Genomic DNA, 25,954 nt, shown 5'->3' with positions numbered 1-25,954 from the left:
TAAGAGCAAATTCTTATTGACAATGGAAGGCCTGTGGGTTCCAGGATAGAGCTTGCATGGTGATGTTGGAAGTTGTGACCAATCCATCACCATCTATAACATTCAAAATCACCAACACAAAAAGAGTGCAGAATATGTAGGTTAAAATTAGATTGTAGAATTTGACATTCAGCAGTTTTGTAAAATAAAAAAGGCAACACCAGGAAAATTTCTTACCAAAACAATTTGACTGGAAATCAGCATTCACAGAGCATGTCGTTCTTTGTATTCTAAAAAAATTAAATAAAAATTAATTTGTAGGGCTTCTCAAAAGAAACATTCCATTCCAAATAGGAATGCATTTCAAATGCTAAAAGTCCTCTTCAAAATGTCGATGTAATGATGCATGTAAAATACTGTACACTCTTAGCCGTTTCTCCCAATACAGACTCAAGAAAATGTCCAAAAGCCACCAATTAATTGATGGAACATTTGACAAGTTTGATCATACATAATACTATGTATTCATTCTCAAAATTGTGACAAATAATACTGTTTTAGGTCAATTCAGCGCTGGTAACTCCCTCAATCGGTGATCAGCTCTCTTCACACTTCAACCGTGAGGGTTAATAAAGTGTTCACACAAGCCTCTGATCACGTCATACTGGGGGAGGTTCAGCTTTTAACACTGAATGGCAGGCATATCAAAATTCCTCTTCAGATACAATATACATGTTTATAAACACACATTTATATAGGGCTTTTTCTCATACATACCAAAACTATTTGGTACCTGACAAAGACAACTTTGGAGCGTCGCTATAAATGACGGTGCAGATGGCTCCATTACATATCATGTAAATAAAGTTCCCATGGCTGTCGGACGGTGACTCCGTTCAAGCCTAAACGTATATAAAGCGCCATATGGGTCTGTTCTCTTCAGTATGAATGAATTTAAATCGAAACACACACAGGGAGCATTGGTGTCTTCCACCTACACACCAGCCTGCCCTGTCCCTGGACTTGGTAACATTCAGGTTGTGTAACAGATCAGGCCCAACTAGGGAACAGATCAGGCCCAACTAGGGAACAGATCAGGCCCAACTAGGGAACAGATCAGGCCCAACTAGGGAACAGATCAGGCCCAACTGGGGGGGGGTGCTCACGTTAGTAACCTACAGAGGGTCATATCCCTTGATATAATTAACACTGGTCTTGAATCACAGCTCAATTGGAAAATATTGGATGTTGAATGAGCGTTAATGAAACTATTAAATGCTGTGGCTGAGTTGTCTGCTGTTTAGTGGATGTACAGTAGAATGCAACTCAACTTCAAAGCTGCATTTTGTTGTTAAACTCAGTGGCCTTGTGTTTAGAGTTTCCACCCCGAAATCGTTAGGTTGAGAGTTCAATCCCCGCCCAGTCCTACCAGAGACTGAAGAAATGGGACCCAATTTGCATCTACTTGGGACTCCGTGTTAAAGAGAGATTGGAGGTAAGGCCCCCAGATAGACTAGTGGAGAGGGGAGGCAACCCTGTTTCTGAAGTGTGCAGGTACTGTAGTGTGTTGTTCCAACTAGGCACCTCACCTGACCAACTGAGCTAACGAATCACTTCAGTAATTGACTAAATTCAACACACCTGGTCTTCCAGGTGGGTTAAACCAACAACATGACGGTCCTGGAGGGCCGCAGGCACAGGGTTGCCGAACCCTGGACTAGAGTCCCGTCCAGGGTGTGTACTCGTACATCAACCTGCCTCATGCTACAGAGACAGAGATCTGCTGCCATGAGTGGAGGTGATATGGTCTGTGGTGGTTCTGGCTCACACAAGGCTACTTACGTATTTTGTCAACAAGTGGGAGAAGTCAATGCATATTTCTCAACAGTGAAATGTAATGTTCAGCATGGCATCTCAGAATCAAACATTACTAAAGTCTGCATCAGATTTCATACAATCCTATAGGATTAATAACCATGAAATGTTAATGAGTTTAAAAAACAAAATCTAAGAAACAGGCCAACAAATAGATGAGTTCATTAATGGGGAGGTGTTGGATAGTGGCAAGTCAGTCCAACAGTTAACCAGCAACCTCCATCTTGGTTACTTAGTCTTTAGCTGTGTGTGAGGTGGTAGTATGCAGGAGTGAGGTTCAGAGGCAGCAGGGGCTGGCAGACCGTTCTGACTAGAGTTCAGCTCTACATGCTGTGGATGTTGCTGCTGCAGGTGAAGAGGCAGCAGGGGCTGGCAGACCGTTCTGACTAGAGTTCAGCTCTACATGCTGTGGATGTTGCTGCTGCAGGTGAAGAGGCAGCAGGGGCTGGCAGACCGTTCTGACTAGAGTTCAGCTCTACATGCTGTGGATGTTGCTGCTGCAGGTGAAGAGGCAGCAGGGGCTGGCAGACCGTTCTGACTAGAGTTCAGCTCTACATGCCGTGGATGTTGCTGCTGCAGGTGAAGAGGCAGCAGGGGCTGGCAGACCGTTCTGACTAGAGTTCAGCTCTACATGCTGTGGATGTTGCTGCTGCAGGTGAAGAGGCAGCAGGGGCTGGCAGACCGTTCTGACTAGAGTTCAGCTCTACATGCCGTGGATGTTGCTGCTGCAGGTGAAGAGGCAGCAGGGGCTGGCAGACCGTTCTGACTAGAGTTCAGCTCTACATGCCGTGGATGTTGCTGCTGCAGGTGAAGAGGCAGCAGGGGCTGGCAGACCGTTCTGACTAGAGTTCAGCTCCACATGCTGTGGATGTTGCTGCTGCAGGTGAAGAGGCAGCAGGGGCTGGCAGACCGTTCTGACTAGAGTTCAGCTCCACATGCTGTGGATGTTGCTGCTGCAGGTGAAGAGGCAGACTGCTGGGGCTGGCGATGCCGGAGACATGACTCCCCCGAGCCCTGTGACAGACCGGCCACCTGGCCCTCCAAATACACACTGTCCACTGTGTCAGCCTGCTGGGGGCCCAGGGCATTCTCCTCTGCCTTGCCCTCAAGCTCTAGGTTAGGGTTAGCAGAGGGGCTGGCTTGGCTCCCTTCAACAGGAACACCGTTCCGAGTAACGGTTTTGTCCCCCTCAACAGCCACTGGCTCTCCTTGCACAGCCTCTGCTGGGTTGGGATTGGCTGGTAGAATGTCCTGGGCGGGTACTGCGGTGGCACTGGCAGGCTGTGATTGGCTCTTCAGCTGTTTGTGACAGAGGGGGCAGGTCTCCTGTACATAAAGCCACTTCTTGAGACAGCCAGCATGGAAGAAGTGGCTGCAAGGGGTGATGACAGCAGACTTCATGTCCTACAGGAAGGGACAAGACACTGGTTAACTACTGAACTGGAAAAGCCTACTACAATGCCAGATTCAACATGGACCCTTTTCTGATGAGTTGAAGTTACATATCCTTATTCAAACTAAAAACATTCCTTCTCTATGAATAATATATATTTATTTTATGTTGAAGGAGAACCAACTTCATATCCCCTTTAGCTGTATTGTCATCCTCTTCAAATCAGAAGGCTTTTAAAACACTTATCAGACCAATTACATTGGTCTCAAACACTCACTTTTCTCTTCAAGCATGCACACTTCTTCCATGCGCACACACACACACACACACACACACACACACACACACACACACACACACACACACACACACACACACACACACCTGATAGCAGATGGCGCAGATGTCGTTGTACTTCTTCAGCTGCAGGTCAGAGGCGGTGGGAAGGCTCTTGATCTTGTTGACAGCTTCTCTGCGCAGCAGGAAGCTCTGCCAGCCCAGCTGGGCGCGCAGCCAGACGTTGTAGTAGGAGTGAATGAAGATAATGGTGGAGCCCATCACTGTCCACTCCCCGAACACGGTCTCTGACACGCCGTAGGCCACCACCACGAGCGCCACCAGGAACTCCAGCAGCCGGTAGGTTCCGTTCACGTAGTAGATGACGTCATCCATGTTCTGTACGGGCTCCTTACGTACCTCCTCCACCATGAACAGGATGTAGATGAGCAGGGTACCCAGCACCTAGGGGACAGGGAGGGTTAGGATCACAGGTCATATACAAACTAAATCAGTACTCCGTTCTGTTAAAGAACACTTCAGGTCAACGTACCAGAATGTTCTAAAAAACAAATCACCAAGGCGATTCCAAAGACAATGATGATGTTTTGGATCTGAAATCCATAGAAAGGTCATTTGGGGGGATGTTTGACATACCTTCTGCACCCAAATAATGATAGAGAAATAAGTCATTAAAGCTGAGAAAGCTGTGACATCTTGGTCTTACCCAGGCCTATCCATAAACATAAAGACCCCCCCAGGGGACTTCACTTATCATTTAAATTAGCTTATCAAGGTCATTCTCTTAAATCTACTTCGGTTTGGCCAAAATCGCATTGCGTTAGTTCCGTCGGACAGCCCCTGCCAAAATCCAGTTGGCCTCGAATGAAGCCTCTGGGGCATCAGATTAAATATCCACAGCCATTGGAGGCTCAGGGGTCCAGCCTTAACACGAATCTCCTGATCAGACTGTCCATCAATCTGTTTCGGGGCTTTCTAAAAGAACAAGACATGACATTGGTAATGTTCATGGCCCTCTAATGAAGAGATGTTATACCCAGCCATCCAGTTAACAGTAAGACATTACAACCATTAGTGTGTAGATGCATCAAAGCCAGTCTTGGCGTCACCTGAAACATGTTTAGATTAAAATATATATTATCCTCAAAGTACCCTTTTTGGTTTAGTTCATATTGGTTTTAAAACATTCTCTACAAGTACATAACATTTCCAGAGTGGGATCTCTGCTACTGAAGTAATCACTTTGGATACAGACTTCAAGAAGGTTTGCCAAACATCCTTTACCCAAAGGACCTTTCTATGGCTCTTATTTCAGAGAGATCCAAAACATCAAAGGGCCAATCACGTGTTGACTCCACCTCTCGGAGCGCGCAGGGTTTTCCCTACCCTTACAGGTGGCCAGGGAATAGCATGGGGGAGCTTACAGCTAACGGTCCTTACCACGCCCGTCTCCATGCGTGTCTCTCTCTCCACAGCAATAGAGCTTGGTGTGTGTGTGTGTGTGTGTGTGTGTACCTGCAGTGAGGTGAGGATGCTAGAGGAGATGATGATGAGGAGCCAGAAGTCCATGAGGAAGAACTGGCAGATCATGTAGGCCATATAGGCTGGGAAGATCAGCAGGAACAAGCAGAGACTCACGGCCCGGAAGTGCTTCCACAGGCTCCTGACCAGAGCAACCACCAACACAACTATTAGTAGGGAACCGCCTCGGAGGTTGTCGATAAAGTTGTGTCGAATTCAATCATATAGTTGGGTTTACATTTGAAGTGACTCTGCTGCCCATTTCTCTGTATAAATAAAGGGTGAATACATCTGTGAGTGTGTGTGTGTACCTGTGGATGACCCTATGGGCCCTAGTCAAAAGCAGAGCAAAAATAGAGTCACATGTCAAAATAAGCCTTGAACATCTTACTTGTCCCGGGAGGCCCCTAGAGCCAGTACAATGGGGTCAGCTATCTCCAGCATGGACTGTAGGATGGAGGCCACCACGATGAAGAGGATGATACTCAGGAGGAAGGCTCGGTGGATGACCTGCAGTTCGATCAGACCTGTCTGGACAGCCAGGATCAGTAACGTGATGCCCTCTGTCATCCCCCTGAGATAGGAGGGAGGTAGGGAAGTAGGGGAAGAGAGATTCATAAATATTCTGTCTTTTTTAAACGATGTCAGAAAGGAAAAAGATTCTCCCAGTGATCAAACCTGTGGTCCACAGAACAGACAGAACACACTAGACAGACAGAACACACTAGACAGACAGAACACACTAGACAGACAGAACACACTAGACAGACAGAACACACTAGACAGACAGAACACACTAGACAGACAGAACACACTAGACAGACAGAACACACTAGACAGACAGAACACACTAGACAGACAGAACACACTAGACAGACAGAACACAGAACAGACAGAACACACTAAACAGACAGAACACACTAATAGACAGACAGAACACACTAATAGACAGACAGAACACACTAATAGACAGACAGAACACAGAACAGACAGAACACACTAGACAGACAGAACACACTAAACAGACAGAACACACTAAACAGATATGAACACACTAAACAGACATGAACACACTAAACAGACATGAACACACAGCATCACATGGGCTGAATGAGAAGGGAGCTGGGCGGGCAGCGGACTGACCGGTGCATGGTGTTGTCATTCATGAAGGCTCGGTAGCCCTGCAGGTAGAACTTGCAGAGGGTGAGGACACCCAAGGCCACAAAGGAAACAGTGAAGACCAGGCCCAGCAGGGAATAGGGGGTGCTGCAGCACTCTGCAATACTGGGGGGAGGACAAGGAGAATGAGTTACTCAAAGGTCATACATGTATTTGTAATAGATGGACCACATCCCATTTTCTAGGATTTAAAACAAGACACGTGAGTGAAACTGTAGAACTTGAGACTCAATAACGTTGAGGAAAAAGTTCCAGCGTAACAGGAGACCTTGGATTTCAAACCTCTCGCATTCCACACAGGATAAGCATTCCATGACAGAAACTGCAATACCACGAAAGTGTTGGTAGTGCTGCTCCCACCTGGTGAGGAACAAGAAGAGCAGGCGCTCTCTGGAGGTGGGCTGGTCCCGGCTACTGAAGTAGCTGTAGATCTGCAGGGCGAACAGAACCAACCAGAAGCACATGAAGAGGACGGGCAGAACCAGCTGGTTCCACAGGGACATCCCCAGAGCCAGCAGCCCGTACACCTCCACCACCTGGGCACAAAGAAGAGGATGGTTAGCGACTAGAAATAAAAAAACTCATCCAGATGGCTGGTTTTTCTCCTGAGAGGAGAAAAACCACTGAGGATCAGGTAATAATGGACTGACTGAATCTCCCCCAGTTTTACCTGCACCAGCTCCCTGTAGGCGGTCTTGGCCAGGTTGTAGGGCACCAGCAGGTTGGAGGCCAGGAAGTAGATGACCTCGAGGCCCGTGAAGATCATGGCAAAGCGGTTGATGAACACGATGGTCTCCAGGGGGACCAGACAGAGACGGGCCACCAGGGGGAGCAGGTGAGCAGAGAACAGCCAGATCCTCTTGGTCTGCATGACACAGGAGCACAGGGTGCACACCACCAGCTGAGCTGGAGAGAGGCAGGCAGGGACACAGGAGGGACGGGGTTAATACACACAGGGTGTAGGTGAACGTCCACCATACACTCTGTAGTGGCAGCCGCGGTGTAAAACAAAGCCAAGGAATCAATCAGTCCCCCCCTTGTCAGGGAAAGGGTTCCCATCGTTAAAAGTCAAAGTAGCAGTGGGTTACCTAACAGAAGGACAATCCGCTCATCATCAGGTCATTACATAAAGGCATTTCACAGGCAGGCCTCCTATTCATGAAGACATAAGACACTGGTTGCTTGCTTTCAGCCTTTTACTGAGCTCTGAATACGACAATATTATGGCCAGTCGTATTTTTAGAAGAGGCGGAGCCCACACCCCAGTAAGCTAAGAGCCTACAGATACTGCAGAACCACAACAAGCTTCCCTCTTGTGAAAGAAGCAGCGCGACAAAGAAATACATCAATGAGTGAGCAAGAGAGAGCGAGCGTGGGGGGAAAGGTAGAGATTAAATAGAGATATTGAGAGGCCTGTCAGAGTGGTGGGTGTCCCCGTTGTTACAGGAATGCTGTGGCTGCATTCAGAAGCTCCACCTCGCTGTGTTAGAGTCCATTAGAGAGCTGAGGAGCTCTGCGGCAAACGGCAGCTCAGAGCAACAGATTCAATCGCTCCCACAGACAACCCCCTGAACACCCTACCTACTGCCAATGATGAAGCAAGGGAACACCTTCCATGTGCCTAAAGGTTGTAGGGTGAACCTAGTTTAGTTAGTTAACTAGGAGGCTGGTGGTGAAAGGTGGGACTGTGTTTAGTTAGTTAGTTAGTTACCTATGAGGCTGGTGGTGAAAGGTGGGACTGTGTTTAGTTAGTTAGTTACCTATGAGGCTGGTAGTGAAAGGTGGGACTGTGTTTAGTTAGTTACCTATGAGGCTGGTAGTGAAAGGTGGGACTGTGTTTAGTTAGTTAGTTACCTATGAGGCTGGTAGTGAAAGGTGGGACTGTGTTTAGTTAGTTAGTTACCTATGAGGCTGGTAGTGAAAGGTGGGACTGTGTTTAGTTAGTTAGTTACCTATGAGGCTGGTAGTGAAAGGTGGGACTGTGTTTAGTTAGTTAGTTACCTATGAGGCTGGTAGTGAAAGGTGGGACTGTGTTTAGTTAGTTAGTTACTTATGAGGCTGGTAGTGAAAGGTGGGACTGTGTTTAGTTAGTTAGTTAGTTACCTATGAGGCTGGTAGTGAAAGGTGGGACTGTGTTTAGTTAGTTACCTATGAGGCTGGTAGTGAAAGGTGGGACTGTGTTTAGTTAGTTACCTATGAGGCTGGTAGTGAAAGGTGGGACTGTGTTTAGTTAGTTAACTAGGAGGCTGGTAGTGAAAGGTGGGACTGTGTTTAGTTAGTTAACTAGGAGGCTGGTAGTGAAAGGTGGGACTGTGTTTAGTTAGTTAACTAGGAGGCTGGTAGTGAAAGGTGGGACTGTGTTTAGTTAGTTAGTTACCTATGAGGCTGGTGGTGAAAGGTGGGACTGTGTTTAGTTAGTTACCTATGAGGCTGGTAGTGAAAGGTGGGACTGTGTTTAGTTAGTTACCTATGAGGCTGGTAGTGAAAGGTGGGACTGTGTTTAGATACCTATGAGGCTGGTAGGGAAAGGTGGGACTGTGTTTAGTTAGTTAACTAGGAGGCTGGTAGTGAAAGGTGGGACTGTGTTTAGTTAGTTAACTAGGAGGCTGGTAGTGAAAGGTGGGACTGTGTTTAGTTAGTTACCTATGAGGCTGGTAGTGAAAGGTGGGACTGTGTTTAGTTAGTTAGTTAGTTACCTATGAGGCTGGTAGTGAAAGGTGGGACTGTGTTTAGTTAGTTACCTATGAGGCTGGAAGTGAAAGGTGGGACTGTGTTTAGTTAGTTACCTATGAGGCTGGTAGTGAAAGGTGGGACTGTGTTTAGTTAGTTACCTATGAGGCTGGTAGTGAAAGGTGGGACTGTGTTTAGTTAGTTACCTAGGAGGCTGGTAGTGAAAGTTGGGACTGTATTTAGTTAGTTAGTTAGTTACCTATGAGGCTGGTAGTGAAAGGTGGGACTGTGTTTAGTTAGTTACCTATGAGGCTGGAAGTGAAAGGTGGGACTGTGTTTAGTTAGTTACCTAGGAGGCTGGTAGTGAAAGTTGGGACTGTATTTAGTTAGTTAGTTAGTTACCTATGAGGCTGGTGGTGAAAGGTGGGACTGTGTTTAGTTAGTTACCTATGAGGCTGGTAGTGAAAGGTGGGACTGTGTTTAGTTAGTTACCTATGAGGCTGGTGGTGAAAGGTGGGACTGTGTTTAGTTAGTTACCTATGAGGCTGGTAGTGAAAGGTGGGACTGTGTTTAGTTAGTTACCTAGGAGGCTGGTAGTGAAAGGTGGGACTGTGTTTAGTTAGTTAGTTACCTATGAGGCTGGTAGTGAAAGGTGGGACTGTGTTTAGTTAGTTACCTAGGAGGCTGGTGGTGAAAGGTGGGACTGTGTTTAGTTAGTTAGTTACCTATGAGGCTGGTGGTGAAAGGTGGGACTGTGTTTAGTTAGTTAGTTACCTATGAGGCTGGTGGTGAAAGGTGGGACTGTGTTTAGTTAGTTACCTATGAGGCTGGTAGTGAAAGGTGGGACTGTGTTTAGTTAGTTAGTTACCTATGAGGCTGGTGGTGAAAGGTGGGACTGTGTTTAGTTAGTTACCTATGAGGCTGGTGGTGAAAGGTGGGACTGTGTTTAGTTAGTTACCTATGAGGCTGGTAGTGAAAGGTGGGACTGTGTTTAGTTAGTTAGTTACCCATGAGGCTGGTAGTGAAAGGTGGGACTGTGTTTAGTTAGTTACCTATGAGGGCGGTGGAGAAGCGGTTCATGGACAGTGGCTCCAGGTAGAGCGGTTCCTCGTACCCAGAGTCCAGCTCACTGCGGACATAATCCCTAAAAACAAGACAAACTAGAGATCAGTTCACCTCCTGCAGTCACACCTGTGGTCCTCTGTCCTCACTGGCTAGATAAAAAAATATCCTTCAGAGAATTCAACAAGTTCCACACACCCAGGGCCTGTAGAAGCTTGATTCACTCAATACTATTACCTACCTGTTTTATGGAGCAATATGAAAATAGTTAACAATCACAGCACGCAATGGCTTTTTAAAATGACCTTCCAAACACATTTCACTCCTTGCTAACAATATAAATTCTGTGTGTATGTACGTCTCGCTCTCTCACCTGGACACCTGGTGTCCAGCGAAGAGCAGCAGGGCAGTTAGCACGTACAGGTAGAGCTTCACCAGGTGTTGACGAGGCAGAGTCAGGAGCACCAGGCTGAGGATGTAACCTGTCACACAGCAGAACAGAGACATTCATTCAGGAGAACCAGGCTGAGTCACACAGCAGAACAGAGACATTCAGTCAGGAGAACCAGGCTGAGGATGTGACCTGTCACACAGCAGAACAGAGACATTCAGTCAGGAGAACCAGGCTGAGGATGTAACCTGTCACAAGGGAGGGAGACGCAGTGAATCACAGAGGGGACTGTACAGCACAGGGGGGACTGTAGAGCACAGGGGGGACTGTAGAGCACAGGGGGACTGTAGAGCACAGGGGGACTGTAGAGCACCATGAAGTAGAATACATATTCATTTCAATTAGACATGATAGCCCACTCAGTAACACTAAAGCAGAAACGCTAGCCAGCTGTCCCGTGGGTAAGTCTAGCTTGTCACACAGCAGTGGTCCAGCAAACTACACTGTTTTTAGTGGGTGGGTGAACCAATAGGTGGGGATCCCATTGTTCATAGTGTTTGGCTGCTAATCTAGTCCCCAGAGGATTGGTGGAAACTGTTGAACAGGTCTGACACATAAAGTAGGCAGTTTGTGTTGCCTTGAAAGCAGTCGCCAGGGTAATGTATTGAATCATGTCCAGTGTTTCAACTGTCTTTGTGTGTTCCCTTTGTGTATGACGGGTCCTGATAGGAGCAGCCCTGTTGATGAGTCGTTGGAGCTGGTTAAGACTGGTCCTGATAGGAGCAGCCCTGTTGATGAGTCGTTGGAGCTGGTTAAGACGGGTCTGAATGCTCTGATGTTGGGTGGGAGCCGTACTGTGGAACAGTAGTCCAGGAGAGTTATCATGGTTTGGTAAATGGTGTGGAAGATGTCTGAAGATAAAGTCCCTTTCCCCATTTCAGAGCACCAAGCCCAGCCAGCAGTTTCCCTGTGACCAGTCTGGTGTGTTCCGACCAGTGTGGGTCAAACTTCCTCCTCTGATACTTTATGGTGTTGATACTTGATCATTAAAAGTTTGGTCCGTCGGTTATTGAGATAATTTTACCTCACACACACACACACACACACACACACACACACACACACACACACACACACACACACACACACACACACACACACACACACACAATCACACACACAATCACACACACACAATCACACACACACACACACGTTTTATTGACTCTGTTTATCCCATGTGTAACTGTTGCTTGCTTTATCTTGGTCAGGTCACAGTTGTAAATGAGAAGTTGTTCTCAACTGGCCTACCTGGTTAAATAAAAGGCGAAATACTTTTTTATTAAGCAGATATTATCTTTTTGTGTCTATAAAAAAATGTGTCAATTGCTGTTTAACACATAAGGGACAGATTTAACACAGGCGTCCACTACTGTCTGACTGGCCTTCACTACATGTAGAATCCTGCAACTGTCATTCCAATCCTCTCAGTAATACAGAGTAGTAGTGAGGACAGTGAAAGCAATAATCCTGCCTTCCCTCCACCTTGGTTGAGCGCGGCCTGCCCGGTGTAGGAGTCAGCAGGAACAGCCAGAGACAAAAATAAAAAATAATAAATCACCAGGCACTAATACACCCGGGACTCACTGGCCGACTTGGACCCAGCAATAGATCTGACAATTCACCCTGGGGATTCTATTAGCAAACAGCTAACACACCACAGCTCTCTGCACCATCCACTGTGAGGGAGTGCGCATGTGTGAGAGAAGTCAAACGAGCATCTAAACCTGATCAAACTTTCATTAGAGATCAGGAAGCATGACAAAAACACCAGTCATTCTGGAGAAACAAAAACTAGACAAAGACAAAACGTACCCACCCACAAAAACTGCAACCCTCCCTGCAACATGTTTGTAGAGACACAAGCTTGGTGTAACCACTGCCCAGTATGAACGTGACAAATAGACACAAGCTTGGTGTAACCACTGCCCAGTATGAACGTGACAAATAGACACAAGCTTGATGTAACCACTGCCCAGTATGAACGTGACAAATAGACACAAGCTTGATGTAACCACTGCCCAGTATGAACGTGACAAATAGACACAAGCTTGGTGTAACCACTGCCCAGTATGAACGTGACAAATAGACACAAGCTTGATGTAACCACTGCCCAGTATGAACGTGACAAATAGACACAAGCTTGGTGTAACCACTGCCCAGTATGAGCTTGGTGTAACCACGTGACAAATAGACACAAGCTTGGTGTAACCACTGCCCAGTATGAACGTGACAAATAGACACAAGCTTGGTGTAACCACTGCCCAGTATGAACGTGACAAATAGACACAAGCTTGATGTAACCACTGCCCAGTATGAACGTGACAAAAAGACACAAGCTTGGTGTAACCACTGCCCAGTATGAACGTGACAAATAGACACAAGCTTGGTGTAACCACTGCCCAGTATGAACGTGACAAATAGACACAAGCTTGGTGTAACCACTGCCCAGTATGAACGTGACAAAACGCTTAACTTTTCACTACATTAATACAAGTGAATTAGTCCTAATATTTTTTTGTCCCCTAAAATGGAGTGACTGTGTACCAAAAAGTGAAATAATTCCCAATATGGATGAAAATACCCTTAAATGTAAGCTGACAGTCTGCACTTTAACCTCAGTCATTGTATCAAGTGCTGGAGTACAGAGCCAAAACAACAACGTTGTCACTGTTCCAATACTTTGAGCTCACCGTTCATGATTCTACCTCCCATGAGAACCAAAATGATGGTGATCCTCTCTCGGATCGCCACAGGCGCTGACTGGAGTCAATGTTTGTTGGTGAACCCAGCCACTAGTGTGCGCGTGCGAGTGGCCCGGTCATGCAGGATGAGCCAGCCTCACTGTGAAAGCCAGGGTGACGGGAGATTAGAGAGGGGCAGCTTAATTCTCCCTCCCTTCTCCCCCCTCAGACTGTGGCTGTAGCGGTGAGCGGATCCCACTTATATAATCCTGAGAGTTCGAGCTATATTCTGCCAGCCAGCCCAACCAGACAAGTCACTGCTGTCAATAGGCTCATCTGGCTGCTCAGTCAAAACCGTCACAGAGCAGGAAACAGAGACATGTGAAGGGACGACAGGAGAGGGTAAGCACTGCTGTCAATAGGCTCATCTGGCTGCTCAGTCAAAACCTTCACAGAGCAGGAAACAGAGACATGTGAAGGGACGACAGGAGAGGGTAAGCACTGCTGTCAATAGGCTCATCTGGCTGCTCAGTCAAAACCGTCACAGAGCAGGAAACAGAGACATGTGCGGGGACGACAGGAGAGGGTAAGCACTGCTGTCAATAGGCTCATCTGGCTGCTCAGTCAAAACAGTCACAGAGCAGGAAACAGAGACATGTGAAGGGACGACAGGAGAGGGTAAGCACTGCTGTCAATAGGCTCATCTGGCTGCTCAGTCAAAACCGTCACAGAGCAGGAAACAGAGACATGTGAAGGGACGACAGGAGAGGGTAAGCACTGCTGTCAATAGGCTCATCTGGCTGCTCAGTCAAAACCTTCACAGAGCAGGAAACAGAGACATGTGAAGGGACGACAGGAGAGGGTAAGCACTGCTGACGTAATGCCGTGAACAAATCCATAACCCAAATACAACCTTCATTGGAAGTCGATGGGGGAACAGAACAAGCTCTGGCTTTACAGAAGCCCATGTTCAGTTAGTGAGGCCTTCCTTCAGTGCTGAATTTACAAGTCAGTGTTTAACATTGTGTGGGGGGCTTTGGTTGGAGAGGCTCCTGCTCTGGACTCAGAGTTGCAGAAGTAGGGCTGGGAATTACCAGGGACCTCACGATATGATCACAATACTATGGTGCCGATACGATATGTGATTCTGTATGTATAGTGTGATTATGTGTGTATAGTGTGTGATTCTATATGTAGTGTGATTCCGTGTGCAGAGTGCGATTCCGTGTGCAGAGTGCGATTCCATGTGCAGAGTGCGATTCCATGTGCAGAGTGCGATTCCGTGTGCAGAGTGCGATTCCGTGTGCAGAGTGCGATTCCGTGTGCAGAGTGTGATTCGATACTGTGATTTTATTGCGATTCGATGTTGCAAACATATTGCTCACTATACGTCTGCTGCAGAGGGACCAGAGAGACACATGAGAATACAGGTTTTGATCAGTCATGGTAATAAAAGTGCTGAAAACATATTGGCTCCCTATTTAAAAAGATGGAGAACAAGCTACAGAAGGAAAAATACTGGAGAGTTGGTGCAGGTACAGCCAACTAGCGCAAAAAATATTATTGCAATATTGAAAAATATGTATACACAGACACATTCAGACCCATTGACTTTCCCCACATTTTGTTACGTTACGGCCTTATTCTAAAAATGTGTTAAAATTGTCCCCCCTTCCCCCTAATCTACACACAATAAATAACAAATACTGACAAAGCAACAGGTTTAGACATATTTGCAAGTTTTTTAAAACATACGTAAGTATTCAGACCCTTTGCTGGATCTGTGTAAGACGGTGTGTTCCAGTTTCCGCCAATATCCAGCAACTTCACACAGCCATTGAAGAGGAGTGGGACAACATTCCACGGGCCACATCCAACCGCCTGAGCATCTCTATGCGAAGGAGCCCGACTGGTGTCACACCAGAGCCTGACTTTATCCACACTCCCCTTTGATGTTAAAAGGTATCGGTGACCAACAGATGCATATCTGCATTTCCAGTCATGTGAAATCCATAGATTAGGGCCTAATGAACTGTAACTCAGTGAAATCTTTGAAATGGTTGCGTTTATATTTTTGATTAGTAGAATATAACGTTACACCCTCTGCTAAAATATATAATAGGCTCACAGATAAATGATAAACTGACTGTAAAAGGTCATTTCCTATCCTGTGCCTGGGGAGGGGGATATATCACATTATTTCATATAAAACTAATATAACGGTCCTCGTGATGTAGCTCGGCCCGTGGCGGGTGAGGACGGGCTCGAGTATCTGAATTATGCACAGAGAAGAAGCCTTCTGGCCATTAGTCAGGTGCAGCCATGTATGTTATGAACAGAGCACATCCTATTCCCATGTCTGCATTAGGCAAGCCAACACGGGCTAGAGTTTGTTTTGGTTTCTGTTTCAAAAAGGGGTTTAGGTGGTGGGCGTGACCAGGGGTGTGGCAGGAGGCACGGTTGGCTTGTAAGTGCAGCAAAGTTCTAGAGACGATAAGGTCCCTTATCTTCACGGTGTAGAGAATCTTTTGCATTTATGCCAACTTCCTGCAATTAAAAACATTTGGGAAAAAAACTATTTTAAAAGGTTGAGGTTTTAAAGCAAATTTCCTGCAGCTATTTCATATTTTGGCTAACATGTTTTTTAAACTTAAACATACGATCTATACTGGTTAGGGAATGTTCTATTACCCCACTGTCTAGCTTATATTTTGATGATTGTTAGTCTAAATATATTAGGTCCATTATCTTCTCAAACTTTGTATCTGGTTTAGGTTTACACAAAGCGTTTCTCCATCCCGATTGCATTTTTTGTATTATCTTTGTTTTTTTACACAGTTTGGACTTATCCTTGTGCGAGCCGCTAAGCATATCAATGGCAGAAAAATCCTTGCGTTTAACGAGACGTTAATCCACAGCAATTTGCTATGCAAAGTCATGCAGACAGGACAAAGAGTTGACCGATGTGATAGAACCATCTGTGGGGGCAGTACAAATACGCGCTCCCTGATACGCGCTCCCTGATACGCGCTCCCTGCCCATAAGCTAAAGGGTTGTAGACAGGCTGCTACAGTGCCAAAAGTCCTCGGTTTTACCTAATATTTTGAATCTTAAAAACACAGAAGAATATATTTTCTCCCTCTCTCCCCAAGACAGACAACACACACACAAACAGAGGTTCAGTTCAGTCAACTGGTGCTCTGCTGCCAAGTGTGTTCATCAGCAAATACCAAGCTCATCGTCTCATCCACCATCTTCAGCCAAGACCACCAAGACCCCAAACACACCCCTGTCGAGGTCATAGAAAGTGTGCGCTTACACACAAAATACAAAGGTAAGGAAAAAGTCATTCCCATTGATGATTAGCATATCTATGTAGTGACTGCAGTACATGGTGTTAATGGTCTGTAAGCTGGTTATCATGGCCTGTACCTCCTCCACTCTCCTCCCCTGGGAAGAAAACAGCTTCTTTGACTTCACTCAGTCCTAGGCCCCCCCCAGAGAGGACACTCAGAGGACCTGCATGGTGCTAGGCCCCCCCCCACAGAGGACATGGTGGCCCCCCCCCCCCCCCCCCCCCCCCCCCCCCCCCCCCCCCCCCACAGAGGACATGGTGCTAGGCCCCCCCCCCCACAGAGGACATGGTGCTAGGCCCCCCCCACAGAGGACATGGTGCTAGGCCCCCCCCCCCCCCCCACAGAGGACATGGTGCTAGGCCCCCCACAGAGGACATGGTGCTAGGCCCCCCCCCCCACAGAGGACATGGTGCTAGGCCCCCCCCCACAGAGGACATGGTGCTAGGCCCCCACACAGAGGACATGGTGCTAGGCCCCCCACACAGCCCCCACACAGGACATGGTGCTAGGCCCCCCCCCACACAGAGGACAGGCCCCCACACAGAGGACATGGTGCTAGGCCCCCACACAGAGGACATGGTGCTAGGCCCCCCCACAGAGGACATGGTGCTAGGCCCCCCACAGAGGACATGGTGCTAGGCCCCCACACAGAGACAGGAGGACATGGTGCTAGGCCCCCACACAGAGGACATGGTGCTAGGCCCCCACACAGAGGACATGGTGCTAGGCCCCCACACCCTCACACAGAGGACATGGTGCTAGGCCCCCCACAGAGGACATGGTGCTAGGCCCCCACACAGAGGACATGGTGCTAGGCCCCCCACAGAGGACATGGTGCTAGGCCCCCCACAGAGGACATGGTGCTAGGCCCCCACACAGAGGACATGGTGCTAGGCCCCCCCCCACACAGAGGACATGGTGCTAGGCCCCCACACAGAGGACATGGTGCTAGCCCCCCCCCCACACAGAGGACATGGTGCTAGGCCCCCCACACAGAGGACATGGTGCTAGGCCCCCACACAGAGGACATGGTGCTAGGCCCCCACACAGAGGACATGGTGCTAGGCCCCCCACACAGAGGACATGGTGCTAGGCCCCCCACACAGAGGACATGGTGCTAGGCCCCCCCACAGAGGACATGGTGCTAGGCCCCCCACACAGAGGACATGGTGCTAGGCCCCCACACAGAGGACATGGTGCTAGGCCCCCACACAGAGGACATGGTGCTAGGCCCCCACACAGAGGACATGGTGCTAGGCCCCCACACAGAGGACATGGTGCTAGGCCCCCACACAGAGAACATGGTGCTAGGCCCCCACACAGAGAACATGGTGCTAGGCCCCCACACAGAGAACATGGTGCTAGGCCCCCACACAGAGAACATGGTGCTAGGCCAGCAAAGTGAGTCAACAGCCTTTAGCCTGCCTAAACAAGAGTCACACACCCAACCTTGCTGCCAGCTTCTCCCCATAGCTCACACTATCCACCTACTACACAATTACCCAGCAGCCTGACGTGCTGATAATGGGATCCTCCATGCCTTGTACAGTACAGATCACTATGCCAAACCACAAAACAGTATCATTGGTTAAATCCTCTTCGCACATTAAGGTAAAAATATACCAACTGGAATAGCAGAGGTGCTGTGACCAGATTGACTTATTTCTCGCCGAGCATCACGGAAAATCCCTTTAAAATACTTGGTCTTGGATGGTGGAAAAAAGCTCTACGGGAGATGGAAGGAGAGGAAAATGTGACCGAGACGTTTCACCATGATGACACACACACAAAAAAAAAAGTGGCTGTAGAGAATTGCAGATGTTTCAGGTCAGGCCATGCTTTAATTATGGCACCATTTCACTGTTTAATGATAATTTTAATGACCTCATGCCTTTCTGTTCTGGTCTGAAACACGAGCATCAGCCACGTATACGACTGATTTTGTTTGTCTGAAAGCTCAATTAACTCGTCTCAACCACAAAGTCTAACATCATGTATGGACCAAAAGGGTGACTGGAAAATGGGTTGTATGATGCAAGGAACCACTTCAATTCAATTATCATATATTAAGAACAGAATAAAAACAACATAAGCTACCCTCTGGCTATTGGCTTTCAGGCATATTCAAGCCCGTCTCAAAATACAACACTGCCCCTTTAAGTCTTATGGAGAATGGTTAGCCTATAAAATTACAGCAACATTACAACCAAATACTTGTCTTTAGGCCAATTGAATAAATAAGGGATCAAAATGGCTAAAGTAATCTACTTCAAAGTGGAGGAAAACTGGTTTGAGTAATCAGGCAGAATTAATTTATCAACAATAAGATGTTTTTTCGAGTAGTTGAAGGATTCAAGGAAGACCATGCTCGGGACAGGGAGCCCTCGGGACATTGATTATTTACAAGTATATATATATACACACTCTACCTTCACAAAGAGCTGCTTACCCCTCAGAGGGAAGTAAGCCTACATGAGAAATAAGGGGTAATTAGCTCTACCCCCCCGTAGCATACAACTAACAAAAACCTGTTCTAACCTGAGCTTTAGAGCCCAAACAGACAGAAGAATTAAAGCTGTCTGGCTTCGTGCCCAGAGATAAGGAAGAAAAACAAACCACTCCTTTGTGTGGTGTATGAAGAGGTTACTGGAGAGATTTGGAAAATGATAAGTGACTAGTAATGTTCAACTCAAGCATTTACACAGCATTAGATTTAACGAAACCATTTCACACCCACAAAAAAGGCAACTAAAACAAGTTAATCTACAAACTTCAGTCAAGTTTCTGGGGAGATCTATTGACATCATGTTAGAAATATTCTGATTGGCTAATGTTGTCAGAATGACATGGCCAATGACGAATTGAAGGGAATCCCAGTTTTCCAACAGTGTCAGATTGTTTCATCAACTGCCAATATGAAGCACTCGAAGGGCGATTCTACAACAGGAGTAGCCTTATTTGGTACTGGTTTATTAATGTTCCTGTTTATCAATTTGCGAGTGCCGGTAGAGAAGTTTAGAACATCGGACAGGACAATGACATGAATAGATGCTGTGAAAACTAGTCAGGGTACACTATATGTTTTGATTTGGCTACGTAGTTAGTCTATGAAACAGACTAGCCGAACTGCTGCAGCAAAGACCATCTCCTCAGGCCCACCTGCACATACAGTGTCTTCAGAAAGTATACACACAAACACCCTGCTACTATTCCCACATTTCATTGTGTTACAGCCGAATTTAAAACGGATTAAACTGACCATCACTGGCCTACACACACACACACACACACACACACACACACACACACACACACACACACACACACACACACACACACACACACATACACTACTCCATAACGTAAAAGTAGAATTATACAATATACAATTATCTGTAAGGTCCCTTAGTAGAGCAGTGAATTTCAAAACACGAAGGCCAGGGAGTTTTTCCAATGCCTCGCAAAGCGCACCAATTGGTAGATGTGTAAACATGTAATATCCCTTTAAGCATGGGGGAAGTTAATTACACGTACAGCAGCCGACGTCACAGGAAGGCCAAAAAGATCAAGGACAACAACCACCACACGAGCCACTTCCTGTTCACCCCGCTATCATCCAAAAGGGGAATACCTAGTCAGTTGTTTAACTGAATGCCTACAACTGAAAATTGTCTTCTGTATTTAACCCAAGCTCTCTGAATCAGAGGTACCGGAGGGGGGGGCTGTCATAATTGACATCCACGTAGTCGGGCCCCCCCTGGAACAATTGATTAAGTGCCTTCCTCACAGGCAAAACGACAGATTTGTACCTTGTCAGGCAGGGGATTTGATCAAGCAACGTTTCTGTTACTGGCCCAACGCTCTAACCACTAGCGAGGTCAGTACAGGTGCATCAAAGCGGGGACAGAGAGACTGAAAAACAGCTTCTATCTCAAGGCCATCATACTGTTAATGAGCCATCACAAGCACATTAGAGGCTGCTGCCTATATACACAGACTTGATATCATTGGCCACTTTAATAAATGGAACACTAGTCACTTTAATGTTTACATGTATTGGATTACTCATCTCGTGTTTACTGTATCTTAGTCTGTCACGCTGACATTGCTCATCCATATATGTATATTCTTAATTCCAGTCCTTTACTTAGATGTGTTTGTATTAGGTATTTGTTGTGAAATTGTTTGATATTACTTGTTAGAGGTTGCTGCACTGTCGGAACTAGAAACAAAGCATTTCGCTACACTCGCAATAACATGTGCTGAACACATATGTGACCAATAAAATTTGAATTACATTTTGGATGGTGTATCAATACACCAAGTCACTACAAAGGTACAGGCGTCCTTCCTAACTCAGTTGCCCGAAAGAAAGAAAACCTCTCAGGGATTTAACTGAGGCCAATGGTGACTTTAAAGTAGTTTGAGTTTAATGGCCGTGAGAAAACTGAAGATGGATCAACATTGTAATTACGCCACAATACTAACCTAAATGACAAGAAGGAAGCCTGCATAGAAAAAAATAAAAAGGTGGCAAAGAAATTAACATCATGTCCTGAATAAAATTGTTGTTTGGGACCAATCAAACACAGCACCACTTCATATTTTAAAGCAAGGTGGTGACTGCATCATGTTATGGGTATGCTTGTCATCGGCAAGGACTATGGAGTTTAGGATAAAAAGAAACAGAATAGAGCTACGCATGAGTTAAATCCTAGAGGAAAACCTGGTTCAGTCTGCTTTCCAACAGACACAAATTCACCCTTGAGCAGGACAATAACCTAAAACACATGACCAAATATACACTGTAGGTGCATACCAAGATGACATTGAATGTCCGAGTGGCCTAGTCACATATTCAACTTAAAAACGTACTTGAAAATCTATGGAAAGACTCGAAAATGGCTGTCTCTAGCAATGATCAACCACCAACTTGACAGAGCTTAAAGAATTTTAAAAAGACTGTGCAAATATTGTACAATCCAGGTGTGCAAAGCTCTTAACCCAGAAACACTCACAGCTGTAATCACTGCCAAAGGTGATTCTAACATGTTTTGATTCAGGGGTGTTAATACTTAAGTAAATTATATCCATTTTATTTTCAAGACATTTGCAAAAATGTCTTAAAAACACTTGCCACTGTCATTATGGGATATTGTTTGTAGATGGGTGAGAAACAAATCAATCCATTTTGAATTTAGGCTGGAATAAATGATAGAATAAGGGGTATGAATACTTTCTGAAGGCACTGTACTCAGGATTCACATACCATGACCGTACAAACTCAGTTCTCTGACCAAAAAGTAACCTATAACTGGTCAAATAACTTACTAACTAGCAAGTAATATCAACACGTGCACACGTGGCGACACACGGGTCTGCGCTTTGATTGTAAAAGAGCATTTTGAGACTGCAGGTGATTGAAAGACTGCCCGTCCAGGCCGAAATCTGAGGTGAGCAACACTTGGCATCTGGAGGACACTTCTCTAATGATGATGTAATTGTTTGATATTGTGATTTCAATCTATATTCCGCTTATCCAATTGTTATTCTGACTTGCCCCAGACAAGTAATATGAGATGTCAAGCCCTGCCTCCACTGAGCTCTTAGTAAAAGGCCAGGCCCACTCAACCAGAACATAGCCATACTGCATTTGTTTTTTTAAACTAGGCAAGTCAGTTAAGAACTCTTACTTACAATGACGGCCTACCCCTGACCAAACCTGGACGACGCTGGGCCAATTGTGCGCCGCCCTATGGGCCTCCCAATCACAGCCGGTTGTGATACAGCCTCGAATCAAACCAGGGTCTGTAGTGACGCCTCTAACACTGAAATGCAGTGCCACTCGGGAGCCCAAAATTAGCAATATTGTGTGTCTGTGTTAATGTGCCATTATAAATACAAAAGTCACCTGTATAAATTGCAGAGGTGATGCTGACATGCATGAATCATAGACATTACAGCAATTATGCAAATTCGGAGTACAAACAATGTCAGTCATCCTTTGTATCATTCATTTTATCCCGTCTCAGCTTTGAACCTGAAAACATTTATAAACACAAAGCAAGACAATTCAAGACTTAGTAGGTTCAAAACTGCCGAACATAAACTATATTAATGTATTCCATAAATTAAATTCTATGGATGAGAACCAAGCATGAAAAACAGGCACCTAGTTACAGGCTACAACTGCAGTGTTTTTCTTGGTCAGGGCACACTAGCGATAGATTATTTTGAGTGTAGTGCTGAACTATTGGCTAACACTGCAAGCCTGTTTGATAGTTTGGATATGATCATCGTAATGTACAGTGTTTGTTAAAGCATGTGATAGTTTTTATTCTTCACAATGTCACTGGAGAGTTCATCTACTCTGAGGTGAAAAGCCCCCAAGCAGTCTTTTTAAAAATCACTGCATGTCTAAATCCCATTTTGTGTAAGAGCCATCTATCTACAAAATCACATTAACTGCACTGCTCCTTTAACAGTTCATGGCCACTCAAAAAAGTGCAAACTTCTGTTGTAGCCAAGAAAATTCACAACTAATCTGACATTTACAACACCATTAAATTAATTAGTAAGCATTACATTTACCTTGGGGGGGGGGGCAGTTTAAAATATGTTTATCATAAGATGAACCAATAGAAATGTCTTGTAAGTGTATGGGTGCATTTGTCAAAATGTGCTGCTTAAAAATGTACAGTTGCTATAAAATGAGAACTTAAAGGGCTGCAGAAATGGCATGACCAATTGCAGTAAAAAAAAAAAAGGTGAGGGGTGTGTGTGCGCGCGAGATACTGACCTACATAGTGCAGGTAGAGAGCCAGGTACTTGTACTGGAAGAGGGGGTTGTTGTTGAGACTGCTCCTCTGGATCTTCTGGAAAAAGGAGCTGACATCCCAGCGGTAGAGTATCTCCAGCAGCATGATGCTGGGGACACGCAGCCCCACGTTCAGCACCGCTTCCAGCTTGTCCTTCAATGCCATGGCCCTGACACAGCACACTACAACCTACTAAGACTGGACAGGGGAGGGATAAGGAGTAGGGAGAAGAAAGCAAAACGGTGAGATGTCTCAAGTGCTATAACATGTAGGCTAAATACTTGTTTTTATCAAACAGCAGCAAAATTCTGTTTTCTCAGAGTTCCAATTCCATAGATTCACCGATGTGGTGTTTCATAAGCCCATTCCCAGGTAGACATGCACAAGTTGCTGTAAAGGATAGAAACACAGTTGCATTTGACCAAGAAGAACTGTTAACACTTCAAGCCTCTGCCTGCATGTTCAGACAAATCGAGTCGAACGAGGCAGGAAGGAACTATATACACTAAAAGTGCCTGCACAGAATGTGTTGTAATTCCACAAGTCAAGCCTGAAGTACAGGAAATGAGACCATATTAGGTAACATGGGGGCAGATGTCACTTTCACAATAAACTATTTTTTTTAAAGGAAAAATACTTATGGGAATATAGATGTAGTAAAAGTAATTTGCTGACAAAAAATGTGTGAATTTCTGCATTTCATTTGTCGTCACCTCTCACTATGGGTCTACATTGTGGCTATTTTCCCAAGAATCCTACATGCTTGGTTGAGCAGGATCAATGTGAATGAAAATTAAATGTTATCCATTAGCCAAACATCCCAACTGGTCCCTGCATCCACCTGAACTACTGTAAACATTCCTTCCCATAGCCGGAAGTTATCATGATGCTGCTTGCCTTCACCCTTTCACACGATCTGTATTACAGATTGGTTGTTGACCCATCAAGTAAAAAACATTATAATAAAGACAGACACTGATGTTGAGTATATTCCATAGAATTAAATATAGAACTGATTCAATGTAGATCGGAGATCCCATCCCCCCGGCCCTCATTTTCAGATAGTCCACGGTAAAAACAACAACAAAACAATAGTTTAAACACTGTACTTGTGAGTAAACTGGCTAGCTAACGTTAGCTACATCACTTTGTAATTCACATTTATCAGTCATGACTGACTGTCCGGAAACGTTTTATTAGCTAACGTGACCACTTCTAATTATAATGACATGACTGTATCACATAATTTCGGTTATACCACCACCAGTTACAATTACAACCAGTTACAGGATCACGTTTTGTTGAGGGCGTCTAACTACGCTACATGAATGGCTTGTTGTGGCTTGGCTCTGAGCGTCATGACATTAACTTTAGTTACATCGCCTAACGTTAGCCACGGCTAGTTAACCCCGACACCACTTGTGCCCCGCAAGAAGGGTGCTGAATAAACACATCTTTATCATAATCTTATGTAACTTAGAGATCTACAATCATGTAAAAAAAAAATCGGGTCGTAAAATGAGACAATATGCTAAAAGTGACTGCATGGGATGGGCAGAGGTAGGACTCAGAAACGACACGTCAATAGCTAACATTAGCTAGCTGCTAAAAAAAAACATCCTAAACTAGCTAGTTAACGTTAGCAATACCATAGGTTTGTAATGGAAAGTACCACCATGCATAGTTAGCAAACTAAAAACGTAACATCAACAGCTGCTCACGATTAAAAATGGATCTAAGTTAGCAACAGTTGGCTAGAAGCATTGCTAGTTACGCCTTATTACCGCATGTGACGTGTAGCTAGCTAAGTTAGCTTGCTGTCGCGTTATCAACGTTGTCCCCACGGGAAAAAAAGCAAAGAACCTACATTGCGAGAACGACGTTAAACTCAATTTGATGATGTTTCTCCGGTCTAATATCAAACATTTTTTTTTAACTAGGCGTCTCCCAAATGAACGGTTTAAACGATGTCATTTTGTCGGTGAGTCGAACCGTCAGCTCTCCTCTCACTCAGCCAGGTAACGGCTTCGTAATGAAGACGTGGCTATTGCGCATGCGCCGCAGCTCTTAATTAGAGAACAACTCCTGGCTGGGCTGAGAGAGATGCTGTATTTTTTTGGGGGGGTTATTTTTAAAAAATTGTTAACAGCATCTAAATTTGTTCGTTACGTTTGCAATGCTCAACAGAAAATACGATATGAGCGCAAGCTTATTCCAGAGGTCTAGGCGTCTCATTTGGGATTACGCCTAGACAGACGTCTGGAATCAGGTAATTACAGGGGGAATATGCTAAAGTCGCTCTGCCATTTAATTGAATGTTGTTCTTATAATTCGCCTAATTTGACCAAAAATGTTGTATATTCAGCTGTTTGAAGCCAAAAGTAAAATACGCAAAAACGAAATGTAAGTAAGGGAAGTATAGGAATAGCACCCATATAACATATCTACTGCTTCTTAGACTTCCTTTCATTGATAATTACAGTTCTTATAACTAATATTTCTATGTGGATTTTGTCCGGGTAAACTAAAAAGTTACATATTGCAGTTTTAAACATGGTATTTTACATATTCCTCACTGTTTGTTTGATGTACACATGATGTGAGTATATAAACATTCAGCCCTAGTACCTTTACTCCGAGGGGCCTGGTCATTTACAGAGGTAGACTTC

At 45.4% G+C, this 25,954-nt stretch overlaps 1 protein-coding gene across 4 annotated transcripts; it reads right to left on the bottom strand.

Moving 5' to 3' along the window:
- Nucleotides 1–135: 135 nt before the first annotated feature.
- LOC124014299 (RING finger protein 145-like) lies at nt 136–25,312 on the bottom strand. Of its 4 annotated transcripts, XM_046329147.1 has the most exons (12): nt 25,153–25,312; nt 23,267–23,483; nt 10,350–10,458; nt 9,967–10,058; nt 6,915–7,150; nt 6,605–6,780; nt 6,209–6,349; nt 5,457–5,639; nt 5,060–5,207; nt 3,632–3,988; nt 2,790–3,258; nt 136–2,713 (listed from the first exon to the last, which is right to left on the bottom strand). In XM_046329147.1, the coding sequence occupies exons 2-12, from the start codon at nt 23,448–23,450 to the stop codon at nt 2,697–2,699; spliced, it is 2,112 nt and encodes a 703-aa protein (XP_046185103.1). In that variant the 5' UTR covers nt 23,451–23,483; nt 25,153–25,312; the 3' UTR covers nt 136–2,696. The 4 variants fall into 4 exon arrangements, with proteins under 4 accessions (XP_046185103.1, XP_046185094.1, XP_046185085.1 ...); XM_046329138.1 differs by having other exon boundaries at nt 136–3,258; nt 25,070–25,312; XM_046329129.1 differs by having other exon boundaries at nt 136–3,258.
- Between the last annotated feature and the right edge of the window lie 642 nt (nt 25,313–25,954).

This window comes from Oncorhynchus gorbuscha, linkage group LG02 (assembly GCF_021184085.1).
Source record: "Oncorhynchus gorbuscha isolate QuinsamMale2020 ecotype Even-year linkage group LG02, OgorEven_v1.0, whole genome shotgun sequence".
Classification (NCBI taxonomy): Eukaryota; Metazoa; Chordata; class Actinopteri; order Salmoniformes; family Salmonidae; genus Oncorhynchus; species Oncorhynchus gorbuscha.
This window is presented reverse-complemented; position numbering and strand designations above follow the sequence as displayed.